This window comes from Ochlerotatus camptorhynchus, unplaced genomic scaffold, assembly GCF_037179485.1.
Source record: "Ochlerotatus camptorhynchus isolate MF236.1 unplaced genomic scaffold, CSIRO-AGI_Acam_v1.1 ptg000062l, whole genome shotgun sequence".
Lineage (NCBI taxonomy): Eukaryota > Metazoa > Arthropoda > Insecta > Diptera > Culicidae > Ochlerotatus > Ochlerotatus camptorhynchus.
Window position 1 is genome coordinate 4,789,722 of NW_027040552.1, and position 25,928 is coordinate 4,815,649.

The 25,928-nt window shown below is 39.6% G+C and overlaps 3 protein-coding genes across 4 annotated transcripts in view; 1 reads left to right on the plus strand and 2 right to left on the minus strand.

Moving 5' to 3' along the window:
• Positions 1 to 1,810: 1,810 nt before the first annotated feature.
• Positions 1,811 to 2,454, minus strand: EMC6 (ER membrane protein complex subunit 6). The gene is made up of 2 exons (XM_065239676.1): positions 2,227 to 2,454; positions 1,811 to 2,137 (listed from the first exon to the last, which is right to left on the minus strand). The coding sequence occupies exons 1-2, from the start codon at positions 2,363 to 2,365 to the stop codon at positions 1,929 to 1,931; spliced, it is 348 nt and encodes a 115-aa protein (XP_065095748.1). The 5' UTR covers positions 2,366 to 2,454; the 3' UTR covers positions 1,811 to 1,928.
• A 6,197-nt stretch (positions 2,455 to 8,651) lies between these two features.
• LOC135696860 (WD repeat-containing protein 91) overlaps positions 8,652 to 25,928 on the plus strand; it is a 123,768-nt gene continuing 106,491 nt past the window's right edge. Inside the window, exons 1-3 of one of the 2 annotated variants that reach the window (XM_065216398.1) lie at positions 8,652 to 9,043; positions 9,098 to 9,238; positions 9,304 to 9,938. In XM_065216398.1, coding sequence (XP_065072470.1) covers positions 8,800 to 9,043; positions 9,098 to 9,238; positions 9,304 to 9,920 — 1,002 coding nt within the window. In that variant the 5' untranslated portion in view covers positions 8,652 to 8,799 and the 3' untranslated portion in view covers positions 9,921 to 9,938. Of the gene's footprint in view, positions 9,044 to 9,097; positions 9,239 to 9,303; positions 10,499 to 25,928 lie in introns of those variants that run through there. The other variant, XM_065216397.1, reaches the window with a different exon arrangement.
• Positions 10,052 to 25,928, minus strand: part of LOC135696862 (annexin B10-like) — a 30,459-nt gene continuing 14,582 nt past the window's right edge. Inside the window, exons 3-4 of the mRNA XM_065216401.1 lie at positions 23,961 to 24,674; positions 10,052 to 10,632 (exon numbers count right to left, since the gene is read on the minus strand). Of these exons, the coding sequence (XP_065072473.1) occupies positions 10,576 to 10,632; positions 23,961 to 24,674 (771 nt within the window). The 3' untranslated portion in view covers positions 10,052 to 10,575. The remainder of the gene's footprint in view (positions 10,633 to 23,960; positions 24,675 to 25,928) is intronic.

Genomic DNA, 25,928 nt, shown 5'->3' on the forward strand with positions numbered 1-25,928 from the left:
AGAGTCTGACCGGAGAGCATTTGGTGTCTTCGAGCGTAAGGTGCTGCGAACAATACTCGGCGGTAAACAGGAGAATGGCATCTGGCGGCGTCGCATGAATCACGAGTTGTACCAAGTGTATAACGGTACGGATATAGTGAAGCTTATAAAACACGGCAGACTACGGTGGGCTGGGCATGTAGTGCGGATGCCGGAAGAACGACAAGCAAATATTATATTCAGCAGAGAACGCGGTAGAGGTCGTCGACTCCGGGGTAGACCTCGGACACGTTGGCTATTTGCAGTTGAGGAAGACATCAGGTCGCTAAACGTTCATGGCGACTGGAAGCGATTGGCTCAGGACCGAGTCCAATGGAGAAGAGTACTTCGTTCGGCGTTGAATCAACCTGGCGATTCGTAGCCCATCAAGTATCAAGTAAGTACAGTAAGTGCTTCAGTGTTTACACTCCGCATTGGATAGAGTCCATATTCGAAGTGAAACAAGTGTTCATTGAGAAATTCTGTAAAAATCTTCAAAATGTCTCAACACATGGCTGTTAAATATCTTCGCGATTATCGGAAGCGCGTGAAAGACCAGGAGGCAGGGAAACCTGCGAAATAGACGCGGGCCGTTGCTGAACGCGTTTGATTGTGTGTCGAGCCAACAATAAAGCAGCCAAAGGTAATCCGAATTTAAGGATTTATTCAATAACCGCCCAATTTCAAAAATTTGAATAATGATTTGTTCATTTTGGAGTTCATTTTCTAAACCATTTATTTTGTTATTAATATATTAGTGAATGGAACATCAACAACAATCTCGTAGTTTTACGTCAACAATACGGTCGTGCTTTGGACACAACCCTTAACTTTTTTAGATTTTATTTAACAACCAAATTATTGTCAGTTGCTTATGGTAATTAAATGGCTTCTAGGAACTGTGTGTTTCTTCTTACTTACACTAATTTGCTACTACTAGGGTTTTAAGATCTAATGTCTGTCGTACTAAGCACAACCCGCAATTTTACCTCTCTTGTTCGAACTTACATTTTTTTTTTATCAAAGCTGACTTCTAAATTTATTTATCTTTTATTACGTATCGTTGTATTTGATAGAGATTCACCAATTTTTGAGATACTGTTATATTGAAATTTTTCCAAATAATGCCCTTGGATTGTTTTTTTTTTCCATGATCTCTTGTATTGTATTTAAAAATTCCCTCAAATATCCTTTGGAGTTCTTCGAACTTCAACTTCAATGAGCTAAATTTTTTTTAAATTTAGGTCATTTATGTATTAAATTTGTATTCATTGTTAATTCCACAAAAATCCATCCACTACGAAAGAAGTTTAAAATTGAGATTTTAAATTAAATTGCTCAAACTTTGTACGGGCTCTACCAATTAAGTTCAAAACTATACCGATAAATCAATAAATCGTTTATCACCAAAAAGAAAATTTCAGTAATCCAGCTAGCTAATAGTGTTTCAAAAAGTTGTCTATCCTGCAGGAGTACGGGCATTTGATTGGTACACTGTAAATTTACTTCTTGTGAAAAAGTAAGGATGACGAAAATTTAATAATCTACCCTCAGCCGCCTGAACTGACTTGACTGACTTACGTACAATTGTATTTCCCCCTCACCAGAGAAATCAAAAGGGATTACCAACGACCAAAAACAAACACAGGTGCAAAACGTATTGCCCTTCATCATATAAGAAGTGCCTGTTCAGGATTATGCAAGGATATTTTTGTTCTTTCCAATCTATAGCACAATTACCAAACACCTGCACCGGTAGATTCCAGTTTACTTTATTATGAAACAAATTACGCCAATGCGGCGTTGGTTTTTGGATTTTCCTCGTTCCCCACGAATCAGGAACGACAATGCTTTTACAACACCCATTTTAAACCCTCCCCTTCGATTATAAATAGCCACGATTCTTTTCCCTAATACACATGAACCATACCGTAGAGGAATGTCCAAAATAGTACGTACGTGCAAAGTCCACCGAGGAACCCGTTGGTCAGGAGGCTTTTCCGAGTGATGAAATATTTTTGCCAGTTGGAACCGGATTTCAGCAGCAGCATACACCAGAGACCGAGAACGGCTAGCACGTAGAACAGGAAACCCAGTATTCCGGTAAGACCGAGAACGCCTAGTTGATAAATGAGAACATCAAAGCGAAATTTGTAGTGATGATTGCCACTTTACGAAAAAGCCAAATTAATCCTAATTTACACTCACCGGCCGTGCTTCCGGACAGAGCAGCCATCGATGTTCGACAGTATTCCACGGCGGATGCATTGTTTCGGATTGCTGTCTCACTGTAAGCGATAAGTTCACCCGTTTTCGATTCACGTGTCTTTACCCGGGAGGTGGCCATTTTTTGGTACGATTTGCTATATGATTTTCAATTAAAATAATGGAACTTTAACACGAAATATCGGAAATGTTTTGATTTCGCAGAAACTTTTCACATTTTCTGTTCACAAGACAGTCAATAAAAATTAAAACGTCAAACTTATCGCCACCCTTTGCTAGGTATTGAATGGTTCACCCTTGAGGAAATGGACACGCTCGTTCAAAGTCCATCAAAAGTGAGTGATGCTATGTTCACTAGACTGATGCAAAATTTGAAATTTTCGCTCCACAGTGCTCAAACGGTTCCAAATTGGGTCCTGATTAGCCTCCCAAAATTCGAACTCATTTAGTGAGGAACTGACTTGGCACAAACCATTTGAAGTTTGTAAGGAAATTACTATGATAAAACCAAACTTTTTGTTCATTAGCTTCTAGCCTTTTAACATATTGTACTGTTGACAAATTCTATTGCTATTTCAAAGTCACGAGTTCAAATCTCACCCCCGGACAAGTCACGAATGACCCAAGAGTGTTAAAGTGACTATAATAAAAAAAAGTTGCTTGAAGCAGAGTGGAAAAAGCAAATCATTAAGTACACAAGTTTTGATTTTGTTTTCTTCTAGAATTTTAAATGAAACTCAAATGTTTCGAGCAAATACCAAACGTTAACATTCATTACATATGATTCGCAGTCCTAACCGCATATGCTTATCCAAAAAGAATTTATGATCGATTGTCAAATCCAATTTGACATGAGATTTTGACATCCAGTTGCTTTTTAATTGGGTCATGGCCCAACCAACGGAAGCCCAACTAAAAAGCAGCCCAAGTATTAAAAGCCCAACCAGCGAATTTGGACTGTAACTCCAAGAGGGATCTCAGCAGCACTCAAAATATTCCACACATTTTTATTGAAGAATTTCCATGTGAAATTTCACATGATTTTCATGTGACCACACATAAAAAGAATCTACTCAGAAGTACACATGAAATTTATGTGTCAAATGAATAGTATGTGTGGTCACACATGGATTTTATGCATACACATATTCAGTATGTGTCCGACACATAAATATCATATGTTGATCACATTGCAAAAATTTATTTGTGGGACACATAAATACAATCTATGAAATTATTAAAGAGCCTGAATTTATAAAGAGACGACATCTTATCCATTTGACAGGTCTTCTGCTCGATTGGAATGACTTTTCCTATGACTTTGACAGGCAATCGATTGTTCCAATTTTGACATGTCGCCTCTTTATAAATTTAGGCTCTTTAGAAATTATCATAGCGAGGGAAAAAAAGGACTATATCTCGGTGAACATTTCAAAAAGTACTATCTACTTTGATCGATGGACTTTCTCTTTTGATAACCACTGCTCTCGTCGCTGCTATGCAAACAGATTTTGTGCTATGTTTACCGCATAGTTGGACAACCCGCATAAACGCGAACCATAACTTGACCTTACCAAAAATGGATAGAAATTGTTTATAATTCTTGCTAAACTTTAACTGAAACTGAACTTTACATTAACATTTGTGTGATAAAGTTTTAACCTTATATATTATGGTTATTTGTAAGTAAACCTTATAAATAATGGGTTGTTAAGAACCATTACCATTCCAAATTCTTGTTTTCTTCATACAATTTTGGTGAAAGAATTATATTGGAACAATTTGATTTATGGTTTGAGAACTTTAATTCTAATGATTATGGTAGCCAGTAAGGTCCATAAATGGTTTTGTATTATCGGTAAACTTTACGTGGAATATATCGCAAATTGGTAGTCAGTAAATTACAGGCAGCCAATTCGCGATATATTCCACATAAAGTTGATCGATGTTACAAAACGATCTATGAACCTTACCGACTATCATAACCATTACAATTTAAGTTCTCAAATCATAAATAAAATGGTTTCAAAATAATTCTTTCATTAAAATTGTATTGAGAAAACCGAGGAGAAAACAAGAATTTGGAATGGTAATGGTTCTTAACAACCCATTATTTGTAAGGTTAACTTCCAAAAAACCATAATACATAAGTTTAAAACTTTGTCACACAAACGTTCATGTAAAGTTCCATAACCACTTCAGCTAAAGTTTAGCAGGGATTATAAACAATTTTTAACCATTTTCGGTAAGGTTAAGTAATGGTTCGCATAGATCAAATAACTGGTCGCAGTGGAAAAATGTACCCAACATAGGAAAAGAAAAAAAATTGTTCGCATTTATGCGGGAAAGGAGGTTCCTATCTAGCTTCCAAATCTTCAAATACAACAGGGAATGGTTTTGCAACTGAGTTATTAACAAAAGAGACAGTCGCTAAAGAGAATTGATCAACACAGATTGGTCAGTTGATGATGGTCAGTTATTGCCTGATGTATCTGTGATTTCCAGGGAGAGCAGTCGTTCGATTCCTTGCCGCAAGCAGGACGTCGTGATCTTCTACCAAAACGCCGGTGGAATGAATTCTGATGTTTAAGAGTACCGCCTAGCTGTATCGGATCGTTGCTACGATATTATTGTCCTGTGCGAAACGTGGCTCGATTATCGAACGCTTTCTAGTCAAGTCTTCGGTCCTGACTACAAGGTCTTTCGTTGCGATCGGAATCCTAACAACAGCCGTAAATCTACTGGTGGAGGTGTCCTTGTAGCTGTCCGTAGCGGGTTGGAGGCAAAGGCCATCGAGAACGATTCATGGAACAATGTGGAGCAGGTTTGGACAGCCATCAATCTGGGTGATAGCACACTATTTCTATGCGCTCTGTACATTCCACCTGATCGAGTCCACGACAATGAACTCATCGATACTCACTGTCGGTCAGTTTTCACAGTTGTCGAAAGTTCCACTCCAGTTGATGAGATATTCATTTTTGGTGACTTCAATCTGCCAGGCGTTTCGTGGAGTCCATCTCATAGCGGATTCCTGTATCCAGATCCTGATAGCTCTACATTTCACGCAGGAGCTATTAGCCTTCTCGACAACTACAGCGCAGCGACGCTTTCTCAAATTAACCATGTAGTTAATGAAAATGGTCGTAGTTTGGACCTCTGCTTCGTGAGCACACAGGACAGGGCTCCATCAATTTCCTCGGCTACTTGTGCACTAACTAAGCTAGTTCCACATCACCCTCCTCTAATTGTCACTGTTGAGGACAAACTCGTGCGTGATTTCGGCGACTATACTGCTAGGGTTTTTTATGACTTCCGTAAAGCTGACCACCGTAGCATCATTGTCTAGCATGGTATGGGAGAACATCCTTGATCCAGATGACGTTGAGGCTGCAGCGCAAACCTTTTCACATGCCTTTGCATATGTCATTGACAGACACGTCCCGAAAAGAACTCACCACAAAGTGTCTCACCCTCCCTGGCAGACGAGAGAGCTACGTAGGTTGAAGTCAATCAAGAGAGCAGCATTGAGAAGATTTACGAAGTATCGCACGCTTCCTCTGAAACTACATTATGTGAGGCTGAATCACATGTACCAGCGAGTCAGTTGTGAATGCTTTGCGAGGGGGGCGACACATCTAAATCTCAATTCTAGATGCTCAAAAAATCTCACACTAGCTAATAAATCATCGAAAAATCTCCTTTCATTTCTCGCATCTACTTGCATCGCGCATCATCTTTTTGCAGGAAATCTTCAAAATCGTGAAAAATCTTCTTTCTATCTACTTAGTGTACGCGCAGCTAGCCACAGCAAAACACAATATTTCCTGCATCGTAGATAGAGTCGTCCCCCTCGATGCTTTGCAAGTTTCCAACGAGGCATCCAGCGCAAACTTAAGCTACACCCGAAATCCTTTTGGAACTACGTGAACGAGCAACGCAGGGAATCCGGCCTCCCATCGTCTATGGATTTCAACGGAGAAGTTGCTGCCACTGTTCAGGATATATGCCACCTTTTTTCCGAAAAGTTTTCCAGTGTATTCACTAATGAGACACTAACTGACGACCATATTAACCTGGCTGCCAGGAACGTTCCAGTAAACGATCAAACGCTGGGTGCAATTGATGTTAATGCAGAAATGATTTCTAAGGCCGCGACTCTGCTCAAGTCATCCTTCAATCCTGGACCTGATGGAGTTCCATCTGTATTTTTGAAGATACATATTGCTAGCTTGTTAATTCCGCTTCTTCGCCTGTTCCGAATGTCTCTCTCAGGTGGCATATTTCCATCTTGCTGGAAATTTGCGCACATGTTTCCCGTCCACAAAAAAGGAAGGAAACGAGCTGTGGATAACTATCGAGGAATTACATCGTTAAGTGCCGTTTCGAAGCTATTCGAGCTAGTGATTATGGAACCGTTGCTGTCCCATTGCAAGCAGTATTTGAGTGCTGATCAACATGGGTTTACTGCCGGCCGCTCTACAACTACCAATCTGCTGTGTCTCACATCGTATATAACCGAAAGCATGTCGGATCGGGTTCAAACGGACGTTATTTATTCAGACCTATCCGCAGCATTCGACAAGTTGAACCATGCTTTTGCGATTGCTAAACTCGGCAGGCTCGGTGTATGCGGTAATCTTCTGAGTTGGTTTCGATCATAGCTTACCGGTCGGCAACTAAAAGTTGCCATAGGAGATTGCAGATCAGCTAGCTTCTTCGCCACATCAGGTATACCTCAGGGAAGCCACATGGGACCGTTCATTTTTATACTGTACTTCAACGACGTGCATCTGGTCATCGAAGCTCCTCGGTTATCATATGCAGATGACCTCAAAACCTTCCTACGAATCTGCTTCATTGCTGACTGTCACTTTCTTCAACGTCAACTGAATGTATTCGCTAGTTGGTGCAGGTTAAACAGAATGGTAGTGAACCCAGTCAAATGCTCCGCTATTACGTTCTCACGAAAACATCAACCGATAATATTTAGCTATGATCTGCTTGGCTCGACAATCGAACGCGTGAATCAAGTGAAAGACTTGGGTGTGATCTTGGATTCGCAGCTTTCATTCAAGCAACACATTGCATATGTTGTTGATAAGGCGTCAAGAACTTTAGGGTTCATTTTCAGGATAGCTAAAAACTTCACTGACATCTACTGTCTAAAATCTCTCTATTGTTCGCTTGTTCGATCGACGCTTGAGTATTGTTCAGCGGTTTGGAACCCAAACTACAACAACGGTGCCGAGAGAATTGAATCTGTTCAACGTCGCTTTCTTCGTTTTGCGTTGCGTAGATAGCCTTGGAATGATCCGTTTCGATTACCAAGTTACGAAAGCCGTTGTCATCTTATCGACCTAGAACTTCTCCGGACTAGAAGAGACACAAGCAGAGCCCTAACCGTGGCCGATATCCTACAAGGAAGGACAGATTGTGAGGCTATCCTGAGGCAAATTGACCTGAATGTTCAACCCCGACCGCTTCGTAATAACCTTATGCTAAGACCATAGAGGTAACTCTAAGACCACTGGGTCCCGAAGAAAATCATTATTATTTTTGGCTCACTCAGTACCAGAACAACGGTCCCAAGCAGTCCCAAGCTATTTCACTCACCCCTGCATGTTCTGCATGAATCCACACACCCCTGATGTTATCTGTCAAACTTTCATAGCAAATCAAAACAAACATAGTGTAGTAATAGAATTTCAACTAGAATAGGGTACGTTAATCGTTTGCTTGGGACCAATAGGCTACTAAAGTGGTGAGCCAATTTAAAATCGTTAGTTTCGTATTGATTGTTGCTAAGACTGCCTCTACGTCGCACAAATTATGGAGCGTACGGTACGATTTGCGGACTGCAGAGAACATTCAACAGAGTTGCATCTGTTTTCGACTTTCATCTCTTCCGTGATGCGCTTCGTCGAAAGTTTTCTTCTGTTTTTCGCCGGCAGGAGTTAAGATTTTGACTATAAGATATACGTTTTTTAATGTTTTTTTATGTTATGACCATGCTTGAATGTATTTTTTTTACCATAGTTGATAAGGTTTAAATCATTGGGGCTTCATCCAGCCTGTTGATGTAAAATAACAATAAAAAATAAACAGATAGGACCTTTTGAAATGTTTATCTAGATATTAATTTTATGGCTCGGACAATGGTGAACAGGTCGACATCTAATATTAACGCCCACCCTCCTATCAGCTGAGAGCTGTCACGTATTTTTGTAAAATTGAAAACAATAACAAATACAACACTACCGGAATCGGACCTATTTTGGCCAAGTTTTGACGATATTATTAAATTTTCACGTTTTTTGCAAGTTGTGTTTAGATTGTTTATTCAACTCTTCGGGGTACATATAAAGTTTGTGATTCAATCTTTTTTCTGGGGTGGCCAAAACTGGTGCACTTACCCTAAACGAAACAAAACTTACAGCAGCTACTGCAGTCTTCAGGTACGTATCCGTGTTCCAGTTAATAGTAGAAAATCGTGCTAAAAAGTTGGGTTTTGTGGAAAATTTCCTTCTGCAGTGATTCTTTTATCGTTACTCGATGGCGCACATTCAGTACACCGACGGTCTAGTGCGAGAATATGTGCTGTTCCGTGGATTTTCCAATACGCTCAAGTCGTTCGACGCTGAGCTGAAGAACGACAAAGACAAGAGCTTTCGGGTGGATAAAATCATCGACCATCTGATGCAACTGATTCAGGCACACGATCTGCAGGGATTGCGCGATCTGTGGGCTCACTTAAACAGCCATTTGTTTCGAAATTTGGAACATAGCTACACTGCGGGTGAGTGAAAGGAAGCAATATGCTGAATCAAATTGACTTGAATTGCTTTTGCAGCTGTAAATAAGTTGGAACAATCGATCTTGAAGTTCTACTTGATCATTGCGTACATGTCAAACAAGCCTGATAAAATCAACGAATTCTTCTCGAAGCTAGCTCCAGAGCTGGTATCGCAGAGTGAGTGGAAAGAGTGGTTCTGTAAGTAGCATGAGTACCTTTTGATTGATTTTTGAATAAATACCTAATAATATGTCTTATTGTAGTCTTTCCATTCTGCAAAACTCCCGAGGATCATTCCGCGTTCGCCGTCTGCTTCACCAAGCAATGGCAGGACACGTTGCTGATTTCCTTACACAATTTTCTTTCCACCATTTACCAATGTATGCCTCAGCCAACTATTTCCAAGGTGGAAACGGAAAGTAGTCTGCTCCGAAAGCTGCAGGAGGAAAATACCCAACTTCGTACTAAACTGCAGAGCATCCAACAGCAGACAGCATCCGCAGCGGCGGCGGCAGCAGCAGCAGCAGCGGCTGGCACCTCCCATCAGTCCCGTTTAACTTCATTCAATGATCAAAAGTACACCCTGGATGGCAAAACGCGCTACTCTACGCGATCAGCCGGAAATGCCCAGTCCCTGAACGATATCATTCCGTTTGACATTCCGCCTCCGGCACATATTGTAGACGATTTCTACATCATCGCGCAGGAATCGAACAACATAGGTAATGCGGCCGAATCGCAAGCTCGTGGACTCAAATCGCTGATTAGGAACATCAGTTCCGGTGGTAGTCCCGTGCTGGGTAGGAAGGACACTGCATCCGATCGGAACAAGCGCCGGTCGGGAAGTGTGGGAAGCCGGAGCAACTGGATCCATGGCTAGGCGTAAAGAGGGAGGTATGTGAAAAAGTCTTGATTTTTTTTTTTATGTTACCATATGCTACTCAAATATAGGATCTCAGCTTAAAACTTAGCGATGGGAGTTTTTGTTTCGAATGGGACAAAAGAAAGAAATCCACTCAAAGCGAAAGCGTCGCTTTTTCAATGAATAATTTATTCAACGTCACGTTACATTGACGAATAGTGAAGCAGCTAGGTAAATAATTTATAGGTTTGACCGATGCGATAAGCTTTTGTTTTTTTCTTTTCTTTGCTAAGGCCGCCTAATATTTCCGTTTTGGGCACCATTTTTGCCATTGCACACTGAGAATAATTTCCACTGCTACAACTGAGATTCGTTTCAATACGATGTTCAAATCAATTCGAACTGTTTATCGGGATTATTGTAACTAAAATGCTGTTTCCTTCTAATATCCTGATGTCTGATTAGTCAAAAGAAAATAACACATTAATAATAAAAGGTGCGCGTTACTGCGTTGTTTGTGCAACATGGATACAATGTTGTTTTCACATCATTAGTAGAGTATATCAATAAAACTATGTATCGATCCTAATTTAAAACGGGTAAAACGTTCGTATTCGACACCATCATGCATGATTACATATCCGGTAAAGGGTAGATTACTTCATTCGTCCGTTTAGGCTTCTCCGAGTAGAGCACAGAGAGCGTGCTTGTAGTCGCCGGAGCACTCACCCTAGAAGAAAAAAATGAATTTAGTATTATTTACTGTAAAACGCTATTACTGGATAGGGCAAATATTAAAAATATTAATGGTGTTAGTGTGCATTGAACTGACATTGTTTGGTGTATTATAGCAGTCATTCCACTGCAGTTTCAATGGTGTACATCGATCTAACGTCCAGCAACAGTAGGGAAAGGAAGCTAATAAAACCAGCAGAACAGATCGAACTTCTAACAGTGGTGTTGGTTGTTTTCGCAAAATTGAAGTGGTTCTTTTTCTTCATCGCGATTCGTAATGTGCTGGTACCATAGAAACAAGACAAGACATCTTCATCAAGTTCGCCAACTGCAAGGTATTCAGCATCATCGACATGCAAGCTCCTCGCGATCAATACCCACCGGGCATCTACAAAGTCAGTGAAAGCCGTTGACACCATATTGGCTGATCTCAAGCACACTTGCGGTTACATCGATTACATCGTAGTCGGCGGAGAAGATGAGGAACAGCATTGGCGGAATCTGAACGCACTTTTCCAGCGTCTGCAAGAGTTCGGGTTCACAGTCCGATTCGAGAAGTGCTCCTTCGGATGTCAGCAGATTAAATATCTTGGACACTTACTCGACCACCATGGAATTCGTCCCAATCCAGCCAAGATCAAAGCCATCCGGCACCCACGGACGAGTCAGGAGTTCGGTCCAAGGTTGCAAAGACTCATTTCAGCTAAAATAATGTTTTTCGGAATAATAAAACCAAAAGATGGTATGATGGCATGTTTTACTTGTAACTTACAAGAAGAGGTTACAAAGTATGCGTTGGAAACATAAAACCTGTAAATTTTGCTTTCTATGAGTCACAATCAGCGATTTGCTGATCGCTGAGTGAGTGAGTGAGTGAGTGAGTGAGTATGTGAAAAATCGCTGATTGTTACTCTCATGAAGTGAAATAAACAGGTTTAATATGTCAAACACATTCTTTGCAACCTCTTCTTGTATCCTACCAATTCAAAATTTGATCATGGCATCTAAGTATTTCATAATTTAGAAAAACATTGTTTTAGCTGAAATGAGTCTTTGCAACCTTGGTTCGGTCGTTTCCCGGACCCGTAAACCTCTACGGGAAATTCGTACCGAATATGCGAGCTTTGCGCTACCCACTGGACGAAGTGCTGCAGACGGGAGTCAAATTCGCTTGGACAGCGGAGTATCAGAGGGCGTTCGACAAGTTCAAAACCATTTTGTCGTCGGACTTGCTCCTAACCCATTACAATCCCAAGCAAGAGATCATCGTTTCGGCCGATGTGTCAATCGGTCTGGGAGCGACCATGAGTCACCGTTTTCCCGATGGTACAATCAAAGTCGTCCAGCATGCTGCGAAAGCCTTGGCCCCCGCCGAGCGTAACTACAGCCAATCGTGAAGGATTGGCTATCATCTAAGCGGGAACGAAGTTCCACCATAGAGGTAACTCTAAGACCAGAAGGTTCCGAAGAAATCTGCTCAACCTCTGCTCGGTCCCAAGTTAATCAACATAGAAAAATCCACGAGCCCTCCATTTTATCTGTCAAATATTCATAGCGAATCAAAACAAACATAGTGTAGTACTAGATTTTCGACTGGAATTGGGTACGTTAATCGATTTGCTTGGGATCAATAGGCTAGTCAAGTAGTGAGCCAATTTAAAACCGTTAGTTTCCACCGGTTTGTTACACTGCATGATATTCGGACGCAAGTTCCTCCTCCAAACCGACCATCAACCACTACTTCGAATGTTCGGGAGCAAGAAGGGCATTCCAGTGTATACTGCCAATCGTCTGCAACGCTCGGCCCTGACGCTGTTGATGTACGACTTCGTCAAGGAGTACGTGGCCACGGTCAAATTTGGTCACGCTTATATCCTTTCTCGTCTCATTAACCACCATGCGAAACCGCTTCCGTCACCTTGGAGAGTGACATGCGGTCAGTAGTGTATGATTCTTTTATTGTGTTTCCTTTGAGTTTTGACACAGTACAACAAAGCACCAAGACGGATCCGGTGCTCAAGAAGGTCTATCGGTACGTCCAGGAAGGCTAGCCAAATTCCCTGGTCAGCGACGCAGATCGAGAACTTCTTTGTTTCCACCATCGCCGTGAATCACCAACAGTGCAAGGCTGCATTCTCTTCGGCGAAAGGCTTGTCATTCTTTCTCTTCTACGCAAGCGATGCCTCAATGAACTACACCGGGGGCACCCCGGTATTCAGCGGATAAAGGCACTCTCCCGCAGCTACGTTTATTGGCCATCGCTCGTCAGCGAGATTGCCGAGTACGTGAAAGCGTGCTCACCATGCGCCTTGACAGCAAAGTCACCAGCAGCAGCGATATGCTGCTCCAATCGACCAGCACTTGAACTACGCTGGTCCCATCGACGACGACTACTATCTGCTCACCGTGGAAGTCATCCGCACACGTCGCAACGATCAGCATCCTCCGCAGTGTTTTCAAATGCCTGGGGATGCCGGAAATGTTGGTGTCAGACAACGCTACCCAATTCACAAGCTTGGAATACGCTCAGTTCTGCAAGACGAATGAAATCGACCACGTAATAACTGCACCGTTTCAACCACAATCAAACGGCCAAGCAGAGCGATTTATCGACACGTTCAAGCAAGGAGCTTAAAGACGGGATAAGTTGAACCGTTGAAGCCTTGGATACGTTCTTGGTGGCCTACAGAAGCACACCTAATCGGTCAGCGCCAGAAGGTCTATCACCGTCGGAGATCATGTTTGGACGACGCTTGCGCCTGTCTCGAACTGCTATGTGCATCACCAGAACTTCCACCGCCGTCACCGGTTGACCAGAAGAAGTCCAGTATGAGGTCCTTCAGTCCAAGTGATCTCGTCTACACCAAGAACGCCGAGAACGCTAATTTTACCACATAGTTTCATGAAGGAGGTTCTTATATAGCATTCAAAACGTCAAATACAAAAGGGAAAGGTTTTGCAGCTGAATTATTAACGAAAGAGAAAGTCGATGAAGAGAATCGATCAATGCAGATAGGACCTTTTGAAATGTTTATCCATCCACTAGCGGTCCTACGTCAAGCTTCCGTTCGTGCCCCTAGGCACAGACCCTTCTACTTTTTTTTATAAATTGCAGTTGCGCCTAAATGTAGGCATTTTTTTTATATCACTGATAATTTCACAGAAAATCATAAATTTCTAACATTTAAACAAAAAATAGATTGATTGACACTTAGTTCAATGACAAATGTTGCTTTCAAGTTAAGAACAACAATTTTTCCAACCCCAGGGTATGTTGTGGTATGTTTGAAAACTGATATTGAATACTATTGAACGTCAATTAAATAAAATTGAAATTATATTTTTTTTGTAAAGAGAAACTCGTCAAAGCTGCCATTGGTGTTTCATAGTAAAATGCTATCAACAACATGTTTCTTGATCAGCGAATCCAAACACATAAAGCAACTTACGATACAGACAAAACGGTTGCTAAAGCTCGATTCAAAGTAAATCTGGACGCACGGTTTAATACACCACCGCGCCCCTGGTGGTTGGAACAAAAAAACGTTTGACAGGCATTTTTTGATGTTTCATTGACGAAGAAATTGGTGAAAAGTTTTTCTCGATTGATCGACGCATCCCGAAATTACGGATCATGGAAATGTGATGACGAAACATATGTCAAAATGGATTATAAACAAATCCCCGGACGAAAATTTTACCTGGCAACTGGTCGTGGGGATGTCCCTTCCAGGTATAAATTTGTTTTTGCTGATAAGTTTGCTCGGAAACTAATGATTTGGCAAGGAATCTGCAGTTGTGGCCTTAAAACCAAGGTTTTCATCACATCTCACACAATGACGTCGAAGGTTTACATTAAAGAGTGTCTGAAAAAGTGGATTTTACCCTTCATTCGGTAACACAAGACCAACGTTATGTTTTGGCCGGATCTAGCCAGTTACCACTACTCTAAGGAGGTACTAGAATGGTATGCTACAAACAATGATAATTTCGTCGCCAAAGAGATTAATCCTCCGAGTTGCCCTGAGTTCAGACCGATCGAAAAATATTGGCCAATTGTCAAGCGAAAACTTTGAGGATGCGGTAAAGAAGTGACAAATGCACAACAAATGAGTTTAAAGTGGAATAAGTTCGCCGGTACAGTGTCACCATAGAGGTAACTCTAAGACCACTGGGTCCCGAAGAAAATCATTATTATTTTTGCTCATTCAGTACCAGAACAACGGTCCCAAGCAGTCCCAAGCTATTTCACTCACCCCTGCATGTTCTGCATGAATCCACACACCCCTGATGTTATCTGTCAAACTTTCATAGCGAATCAAAACAAACATAGTGTAGTAATAGAATTTCAACTAGAATAGGGTACGTTAATCGTTTGCTTGGGACCAATAGGCTACTAAAGTGGTGAGCCAATTTAAAATCGTTAGTTTCGTATTGATTGTTGGTGTCACCAGCGACTGTGCAGATCATGATGGCATCGATCACAAGTAAAGTGCGACAGTTCGTTCGAAACGGTGAAATGTAATAACTTGTTATGTATGTATGTTATGAAGGCTGAATAAATACCCTTTCGTTTGACGTTTTTAACAACCGTGTATGTTGTTCAATTCTTGAGTTATGATCACTTGAATGCGTCCAAATTTACTTTGAATCGGGCTTTATTCGATATGTTAGGTTACCCGAAAAAAGGTACTGCAATCTTCCGAAGAGCGCGGTAGGCAACAAGCTCTACCCACCGCTTTTGTTCGGCTATTTTCTAATCAATCGATCTGAGTTGTACACGGTAAGAAAAAAGTACCCAAAAGTAAGTTCTTTTCACTCATCTCGCCTATAGTGGACCCAAAAGTAGGTAAAACGGGTCAAACCCGACCAACCATTCGTGAAACTTCTTCAAAGTTCTTTATACAAACATAAAAATTATGTGTCGGTAATTCTTTACTTTCAGGTTTCTTTGATTTCGATGAATATATTTAAAAACCTTTATTGATTGATACTTACATTTAAGGTAATTTCTTTGTCGGTCGCATGATAGTAATTTAGAAAGATGCCATACTAAATTTCTTCTAATTTCGATGTGTCACATGGGCTATAGTTTTCTTTATAAATATTCAACTAAAAATATTTGAATACTGATACCATCGTAACGTTGAACTTTGGCAACGAACAATATAGATTGCCATCGATGCACATTTATAATCTCCTTTTTATCGATTTGCATCGCTGGGTAAAGAGAGTTTGATACACACTAGATGACAGATGGCAATGTTTATATTAGTTATCGACAAATTTGGTTCTTCACCGAGAGAATCATGATCTGCCGGAAAATTAATGGGAAGACTGATCGATAGCCACGATGATACAAATGTTTGCCATTATAGTTCTTTAGGTTTACGTCGATATGCTCTCGGCCATTTCTTAAGAATCAGCGATAGCAAACGTGGTAGAATTCTCGGCTTTTTGAAACGAATGAGGGAACTTAATGGTTTGGTTATGGATATGACAAATAATTTTTGAATTCATTTTTGAAAAGATGTACATAAATTTCAAAACATCATATACTAGAGTGTGATTGCCAGTGGTTAAGAAGCTCATCAACAGCAGCTGTAGACCCGACGATTAGCTACCAACAAAGAAATCAGTACACCCTAGAAGACACGGGATCGAAACCTAGCAATTACGCAGATAAAAAAAAAATCCCAAAAATATCAGTACCGTGTATTGTTATTTTGATCTGACAAGAGAAATCGATATTTTGATCTGGCAACACGAATCGGTATTTTTACATAGGTAACGAATAGTAGCAACATTTTGATATAGATGTTTATAAATGATTCACGATCAGGCTTTTAGTATCTTTACATTTATTCATTAAATGGTGACGATCGCTATCGATTTTTCATATGAATGTCTTTGAAGATCGATATATCGAAAATTAAAGAAATTTAACGAAATGGTTGATAGGGAAGTAGTTTTCATTTACTTGTGTGCAATTCGCATGGAATTTTCCCCTCGCTTTCTACCCAAAAGAAAAACTTTTCACCGATTGTACGACTTTTCCCCGAAAACCAGTCCCCCGAAAACACTTTCCCCGAATGTTATTGCCCCGAATGTAACTTTTCCCCGAAATACAATTCCCCGAAATACAATTCCCCGAATGGCACAGTTCCCAGAAAATAATTTCCCCGAATGTACCATTTCCCCGAATCTGCGCATCTTCGCTGGTTAACTACTTGTATCGAACAATACCACAATAAACATATTAATGTGCGTCGAATAAAGACAATAGTTTGACTTTCGTTAAAACAAAATGTAAAGGTCAAGCTCCTGAAATCGGTGTAATCCTATTTCAGCAGCTTTTGACCTTTCCATGTAGTTTTAACGAAAGTCAAACTTTTGTCTTTATTCAACACATATTGATTTCTTCGTGCTCCATACAATTTTAGATTCACCCTATAAGGAGTCGCCATGTGACTAATATGTATGGCATGGGGACGCATGATATCTTTTCTTTGTTTGTATGGAGTTTTTTTTAACGGTCGTACCTATCAAACAAATACACACATTGTATGCAATTAGCTCCATGGATCATACCATATTATACGTCAAAGAATGAACTATGATTCAAAGAAGGAAAATTTCTTGCGAGAAGCAAAATTTTCCCTTCTTTGTATCACAGCTCGTTCTTTAACGTTTTGAAGAAAATATCTTACTAATTTATCAAAGCGATATCTCATTGTAATAAAATTGAAGAAAGGAAAATGATATCTCTTTGATAAAACCAATTAGATACCCTAATAAAAAATTACCATAAACGAACGATAACCCAAATGTGTGAACTATTCCACAAATGGTTTGGATGATACCCAGAACACGTCGTTAAGCAAATTAACCATAACATTTTTATTAGGGTAGATATTATGCGATACGTTTAGAAACGAGCTGTGCTACAAAGAAGGAACATTTCTTGAAACAAACAACGATTTTTCTTCTTTGTATAAGGGGTGATGTACAAATTATGTCACGCCCTAAGGAGGGACGTGTAGAAATCTGTGATTGATTAATTTTGCCTCAATTTCGCGTGACATAATTAATGTATGGCCCCGAACGGCTCGTTTTTTTAATTTGATTACGATTAGATATCAGTTTTATAAATTAGTAAGATATTTATTCTTCAAAACGTTAAAGAACGAGCTGTGATACAAAGAAGGGAAAATTTTGTTTGGGAACCTGTAAAAAATTTCTACCTTGTTCAACTCTTATTCCTTTTCGATCCTTGTTTGGACCCTACCCGAGGTAATCCTTCTTGGATATCGATTTGGAAAATTCCTCTTCGATCCTTCAGATTCTTATAGTAATCTGCTTGGAAGTCGATTTGGATAAAAATTTACTGCCGCCATGGCGCCTAAACGCAAAAGAAAGGGGCAAACTCTTGACCCCCCTTCTGAAGAAATTAATTTGAGTAATCAATTTGATTTGCTCACGGATGATGAGAATGATCCATCATCCAAGAAAAATTCTAGTAAACTTTCCCGGCTTAATGCCAAGAAGGAAAAGATTCCCCCTATTGTGATAACCACTACCGATTTCCATGCTCTTCGCATGGAACTTTTGAATTTCGTGAAAGTTAAGTTTTCACTACAAATTGGACGTCGGGGTGAATGCCGTGTATTGGCTGAAACCTTGGACGGATTTAAATGTCTTCTCAAGTATCTTACTGAGAAGAAGCACAAATTTTTTACTTACGACACCAAAACTGAACGTGTGTTCAAGGTTGTCATGAAAGGACTGCCCAGTGGTGAATCCCTGGATCAGATCAAAGATGAACTGGCAAAATTACTTGGAGTTGTGCCACTCCAAGTAATCAAAATGAAAATGAAATCCCGTCCTGGCGATTCGCGCAACGGGATTTCTAATGATTTTTATTTAGTTCACTTCAAGTCTAGTGAACTAAACAACCTTAAGGCCTTAGAAAAAGCTAGCCTTATGCTCCATGTCCGAGTGAAGTGGGAACACTTCAGGAAGACTGGAGGAAATTTCCAAAACCTCACTCAGTGCCGTAAGTGCCAGGGATGGGGTCACGGAACTAAAAATTGCTACATGCCAGCTAAATGCATGAATTGTGGTGATTCCTCTCACGCAAAGGACGACTGTCCTGTGAAGGAAGATCCTAAGAAATTTAAATGTTCAAATTGTGGTGAAAACCACAAATCCAATTTTTGGGAATGTAAGACTCGCAAAGCGATCCTACAATCTCGTTCTAACCGACAGGTAGGAAACGCTCCACGTTTCCGACCAGGTACAAATTCCTCTGCTGTTAACAACGGTCAGCGAGGAACAAATTCTACATTCGTACCCGTAGGTACAAATATCACCCCTGCTTCAAATGTTTCATCTGTACCTACTCCCCTCGCTGCTAACAATGTTCAGCGAGTTAATGGAGCTACCTATGCTGCTATTGCAGCGGGTAGAAATCAAAATACTAACCAACGTTCTAACGGAAATTTTGACAATTTTGACTTAGGGAGCATTACTGCCCCCAAAATGGAATTTTTACAGAATTCATTAATTGACATGATTTCTGATATGCTTAAATCTAACTCCATGTTTGATGCTATTCAAACTGGAGTAAAATTTGCAAATAATATTGTCATGACTTTAAAATTCAGTAATGGATTTTAAAGCATTAAATATTGTAAATTGGAATGCTCGATCTCTTAAAGATAATGAAGACGAGCTTTTTAATTTTTTGAGAGTTCATAACGTGCATATTGCCGTTATAACTGAAACGTTCCTTAAACCTGCCCATAAGGTTAAGAAGGACGCAAATTACTTGATTTATAGAAATGATCGTCTTGATGGACCCTGTGGTGGCGTTGCCATCATTATTCATAGACGAATCAAACATAAAATTCTTTCTTCATTTGAAACCAAAGTTTTTGAAACTTTGGGAGTTTCTGTTGAAACAAAATTTGGACAACTTACGTTTATAGCTGCCTATTTGCCATTCCAATGCGTAGGCCAGCAAAAGAATTTTCTCAAGGGTGACCTCCAGAAACTTACCCGTCATAGGTCTAAATTCTTCATTATTGGTGATTTTAATGCAAAACACCGCTCATGGAATAATGCTCAAAGCAATTCCAATGGTAATATTCTGTTTGATGATTGTTCTGCAGGTTATTACACTATTCAATATCCAAACAGTCCAACATGCTTTTCTTCTATAAGAAATCCCTCCACTATTGATTTGGTCTTAACTGATTCATGTCAACTTTGTAGCCAATTGGTTACCCATGCTGACTTCGGTTCTGATCACCTTCCAGTAACTTTTGAAATATCCCAAGAAATAATTTGTAATCCCAACAGCTCTACTTTCAATTACCATAGAGCTGATTGGGAGCAGTATCGAACATTTATGGAATATAACTTCGATCCAAACATTCCTTTGCAAACCAAAGATGAAATTAATTATGCTCTTGAATCTCTGACTACTTCTATAGTTGAAGCAAGAGCTGCCTCAGTACCAAAATGCGAGGTTAAATTCGATTCAATTATAATAGACGATGATCTTCAGCTCTTGATCCGTCTTAAAAATGTCCGTAGGAGACAATATCAAAGAACACGCGATCCTGCCATGAAAGTTATCTGGCGGGATTTGCAAAAACAAATTAAAAAGCGATTCTCTGCCCTGAGGAACAAAACTTTTGAAAATACTATTTCTAAATTAGACCCGAGTTCCAAACCCTTTTGGAAACTCACAAAAATTTTGAAAAAAACTCAAAAGCCTATTCCAGCGCTTAAAGAAGGTGGTAAAATTTTGATCACAAATTTGGAAAAAGCTCAGAAACTTGCTAAGCAATTCGAGAGTTCCCATAATTTCAGTTTGGGTCTTACTAGTCCTATTGAGAATCAGGTTGCTCGGGATTTTCTGAATATTTTCTCTCGGGAAAATATTTTTGATGATACCTGGGGGACTGATTTGGACGAAGTAAGGTCTATAACTAAAAAGTTTCAAAATATGAAAGCTCCAGGTGATGATGGAATTTTCTATATCCTCATCAAAAAACTCCCAGAGAGTACCTTGTCTTTCTTGGTAAAATTATTTAACAGATGTTTCCATTTGGCATACTTTCCTGATAAATGGAAAAATGCAAAAGTTGTTCCAATTTTGAAGCCGGATAAAAATCCAGCTGAAGCTTCTAGCTACCGTCCAATAAGTTTGCTTTCTTCAATAAGTAAACTTTTTGAAAAGATAATTTTGAATAGAATGATGCTTCACATCAATACGAACTCAATTTTTGCAGATGAGCAGTTTGGATTTCGCCATGGGCATTCAACTACTCATCAACTCTTAAGAGTTACCAATTTAATTCGTTCAAACAAATCTGAAGGCCACTCAACTGGAGTTGCTCTTCTAGACATAGAAAAAGCATTCGACAGTGTTTGGCATGAAGGTTTGATTGCTAAATTGAAAAAGTTTAATTTTCCACTTTATATTATGAAATTAGTTCAAAATTATTTAACTGACAGAACTCTTCAAGTAAATTATCAAAATTCCAAATCTAATCGGCTACCTGTTAGGGCAGGAGTTCCTCAGGGTAGCATTCTTGGGCCTATATTGTATAACATTTTCACTTCGGACCTCCCTGATTTGCCTCAGGGTTGCCACAAATCTTTGTTCGCTGATGACACAGGCATTTCCGCTAAAGGAAGAAGTCTTCGTGTTATTTGCAGCAGACTGCAGAAAAGTTTAGATATTTTCTCTTCTTATTTACAAAAATGGAAGATTTCTCCCAACGCTTCCAAAACTCAACTTATAATATTTCCACACAAGCCTAGAGCTTCGTTTTTGAAACCTAGTAGTAGTCAGATAGTCACTATGAACGGAGTTCCAATTTCCTGGTCAAACCAAGTGAAATATCTTGGATTAATACTTGACCAAAAATTAACTTTTAAAGATCACATTGAGGGCATTCAAGCCAAATGTAACAAATATATAAAATGTTTGTATCCTCTTATAAACAGGAAATCCAAACTTTGCCTGACGAATAAACTTCTAATATTTAAACAAGTTTTTAGACCGGCCATGCTTTACGCTGTGCCAATATGGTCTAGTTGCTGCACTACCAGGAAAAAAGCACTTCAAAGGATTCAGAACAAAATTCTGAAAATGATTTTGAAGTTGCCTCCCTGGTACAGTACTACCGAAGTACATAGAATTTCGAATGTTGAGACTTTAGCACAAATGTCCAACAAAATAATTAATAATTTCAGGCAAAAATCGTTGCAATCCTCAATTGCAACGATTAATTCCCTTTATACTTAGATAAGATTTAGTTTTAGTTTTTAGTTTTAAGATATCAATTGTTATACTGACATGCAGGTTAAAAAACCTGTTTAAAATACTAAATTGCCAAGGCATGAACAATGTAAAAACACTTAGATATATATCATAACAATTAAGGCTGGTACGTTACTGCAGTAACTGGAGCACCTAGGTTAAAATGAAATGTAATTTATTTTGAATTTGGAACAAATAAAGAGTTAAAAAAAAAAAAGGGAAAATTTTGTTTGTTGCAAGAATTTTTCCTTCTTTTTATCTTAGTTGATTATTTGACGTATAACTTGGTATGTTCCATGGAGCTAATTGCATACAATGTATGTGTGTGTGTGTGTGTTGGATAGGTACGAACGTTAAAAAACTCCATACTAATAAATAAAAGATACCATGCGTCCCCATGCAATACATGCTATAGTCACTTTGCGACTCCTTATAGGCCGAATCCAAAATTGTATGGAGCAAGAAGAAAACACCATACACCGATTTCAGAATATTCGGTAAAAAATTACAGGAAATCTGTGAAAAATCACCGAACTGTTTACCGAACGTTCAGCTGTTGAGATTTCGGTAAAATTTCGCAATACTTAAAAGTATTGACAATAATATTGATGATGTGAATACAGATATATTGTCAATACCGATGTATTGACGTCAATATAAAATGCATTGACAATACGATTATTGTCAATACAAACAGTCGTGTAGAGTCCACTTTAATTCGACACACATTGATATGTGTATTTTGGTATTGTTCGATACAAGTAGTCAACCAGCGAAAGATTTGATGAAACTGACACAATTTTCCCTTCTTTATATCAAAGCTCAGTCTTTATGCTCATTACAATCAGATATCAATTTGATAAACCGCCAAATGTCATAACAAGTCATAACCACAAACTTTATCTAGGGTGTTGAACGACTTTGTTCTGTTTATCAATATTCAGCAAAGATATTTTTCTCAATTTCATATAGATAAGTTGTAACAAACTCAAGGATCATATTTAAATAGATCGCACAGTGTAAATTGTATCTGTCGGGGAACTAGTTCTTTCGGGGAAATAGTTTTCGGGAAAACGTTCCTTTCGGGGAACTGGTTCATTCGGGGAATCGTATTTCGGGGATAAAACTTTCGAGGAAAGTGTTTTCGGGGAACTGGTTTTCGGGGAAAAGTCGTACAATCATTTTCACCAATTTCTTCGTCAATGAAACATCAACAAATGCCTGTCAAACGTTTTTTGTTCCAACCACCAGGGGCGCGGTGATGTATTAAACCGTGCGTCCAGATTTACTTTGAATCGAGCTTTAGCATTGGCAACTTACGTTTGTCGGCAAATTTCAACTGCCTTCATTACATCATCAATCAACAAAACGAAATACCATAGCATACAATACACCACCACAATATAAGCAAATATGCAAATGTTAGAAAGTTAGCCAGGCAACACACAAATCATAAACTAATTAAAATATTACCTCCTGTTATCGAACGAGAGGCATCAATCCACAAATGCAACGCAATGTGGCGGAGCGGGGCGAAAAAAGTGGCACATCACAACGTCCAATGTGTTAGCGCAGGGGAGGCAAGAACCAACGGGTCACGTTTCATTGTGGTTATGCGATTGAATGAAGTGCGAATCAAGAGACAAGAACAAATACGAAATAATTAAATGGTTAATCATCATCGCTTGCTACTCGTTTTATATATACTAGCGTTTAGAATCATAAGGGCCTAACCGCGGCGACAGATTATCTCTTCGCATTACCACAGTTCAGAAGGCAATTTTTCGAAATTATTACAATACACTGTAGTGAAAGGTTGTATTAGCTAGCAAAAGCAACATAAAAGGCACCGAGAAATGTTAATTCATTCTAATTATTAAGCAGTTAATTCTTTATGATTCTGAACGCTAGATATATATTTAACTACGCAATCTAATTGAATAATGGGATGTGCCAATTTGACAAACATAGTGACCAACACTTACCCGTACGGCACTCAGCAGCGTCTTGTTGTACATTTGCTCGTATTCGTCCTTGACGTTCTGAAGATCCAGCTCCGAGCGTGAAACAATGATGCGAATCATACTTGCGTCATCCGTTCCAACGCCGTCCATTGCCTTGTGCAAACGTTTCGCGAAGTAATGCGGTGCCATCTGGACGCATTCCACAATGGCACTGAGCGCATCGTACAACTCTCCGCTCAGTTCATCCTTCAAGGACTGCTCGATGGTTCGACCGGATAATTTCTTGTATTCTTCGAAAACTATTTCCAGTTGATCGAAGCTGGCGTGAGCCAGGATTTTGTAGAAAACCTCCTCGTCGGTACCAAATTTGCCTTCACCGGCGTTGTACAGCTGATTAGCCTGTTCTATGGCCAAATCCGCATCAACCGTTCCTTGGGGATCTCTTGCTCCGACAATGATCATCGTTAGCAGCCGTCGGAAGCTACCGTCCGTTTCGCTGCACAAATGTTCAGCCAAGGGACGATCGTACATCTCTTCGTAGCAATCGACGATTTTCTTGATCTCTTCATTCGTTTGTGGAGCAAGAATCTCGATCAGAGCACCCTCGTTGGTACCGATTCCGTCCATGGCCTTGTGCAGCTGTTTGCAAAGATATTTCTCCGGTGGCATCATCAGGGCAACGATGACATCCTCGAATTTGCCACCGAGCTCGGATTTGAGATCTTCGATAAGATCCTGCGGAGGGAGATTTAAAAAAAATAAAAATAAAAGTTTTGTTGTAGGGCATGTAGGGGAAACTGGATACTGGGAAGATTTTTTTTTTAAATCTTTATTAACGAGATTTTTAGCCATAGCCTAGTTCATCTCAGTAACACACAATGGGAAGAGACACTGTTTCAAACATGTATGATAATGTAATGTAATGTATGATAATTTTCTACCACTCATTGTAAATTGAGATGCCTTCTTCGTCCTGAAATACTCAGCTGTAGCATTTTTAACCATAGCAACCCTGGAAGTTGCTTGAAATTCTACAGGACATAAGTTTCATCGTCCATAACAACGCATGAATACTTCGTCAAATATTCGCAGTACAAACGTCGAGCCCGTGATTTTGCTGTCGAATTCTGTTTGTCGTTGCGATTTGGAATTGTTTTTACTTTATACGACTTCAGCCCCAAACGCTGTTTGGATTTTTGGACAAAACCAGGTGACATTCCTATTTTACGAGCCACCGCTCGAACAGAGAGGTTCGGGGTTTCCTTCAATATCCTCTTCACCTCTTCGGCTGATCCTGCACGTCAAATGTTTTTATCCCTTCCAAACCAATCCAAGTAAATCCAATTTTTTTGCAAGTTCCCGTATTAACAAGTCAGTATTTGCATTACGTCCGCACAATATCCGCTCGCGAACGTGTTTTCATTCGTCGATTTTCAAAAATCAACTGTTTTGTAGAAATTTTTGGTGGCCTTGAAAAGGGCCGATGGTTTGGGTGGTTTTGTAAATCCAATTCATATATGATGAAGTATCTACCGTGATGAATGTTGATTTCAGAATGTTTGGCCTTGAGCAAGATGGACCAACCGGTGAACACTCGTGTTTATTTCAGTTACCATGGAGACGTAATTTGTGATTAGCCCCGGTCCCTTTCAAATTGTATCATTATTCATGAACGGCCTTATATTTGAAATGACGTTTCACATTCATCTAGTGATGTCCGATTTTCATTCGAATAATCGTTTAATCGATTAACGAACCGAAAAGTAAACTATTTATAATCGGTTAGATCATGCCGATATAAGCATTAACATCTCCATAGGATCATCACCGATCGTTTCAAACATGTGCTGCACTCTCATTCGGGGAAAAATGGCAGCACAGTGAATAAAAAATAATCGATTAGTTGTTAATCGAGTAATTAAAAAATGGGACATCTCTGATTTTGGTGTGATTGTTTTGATAAAAATGAGCGCAAAATTTCATCTATTC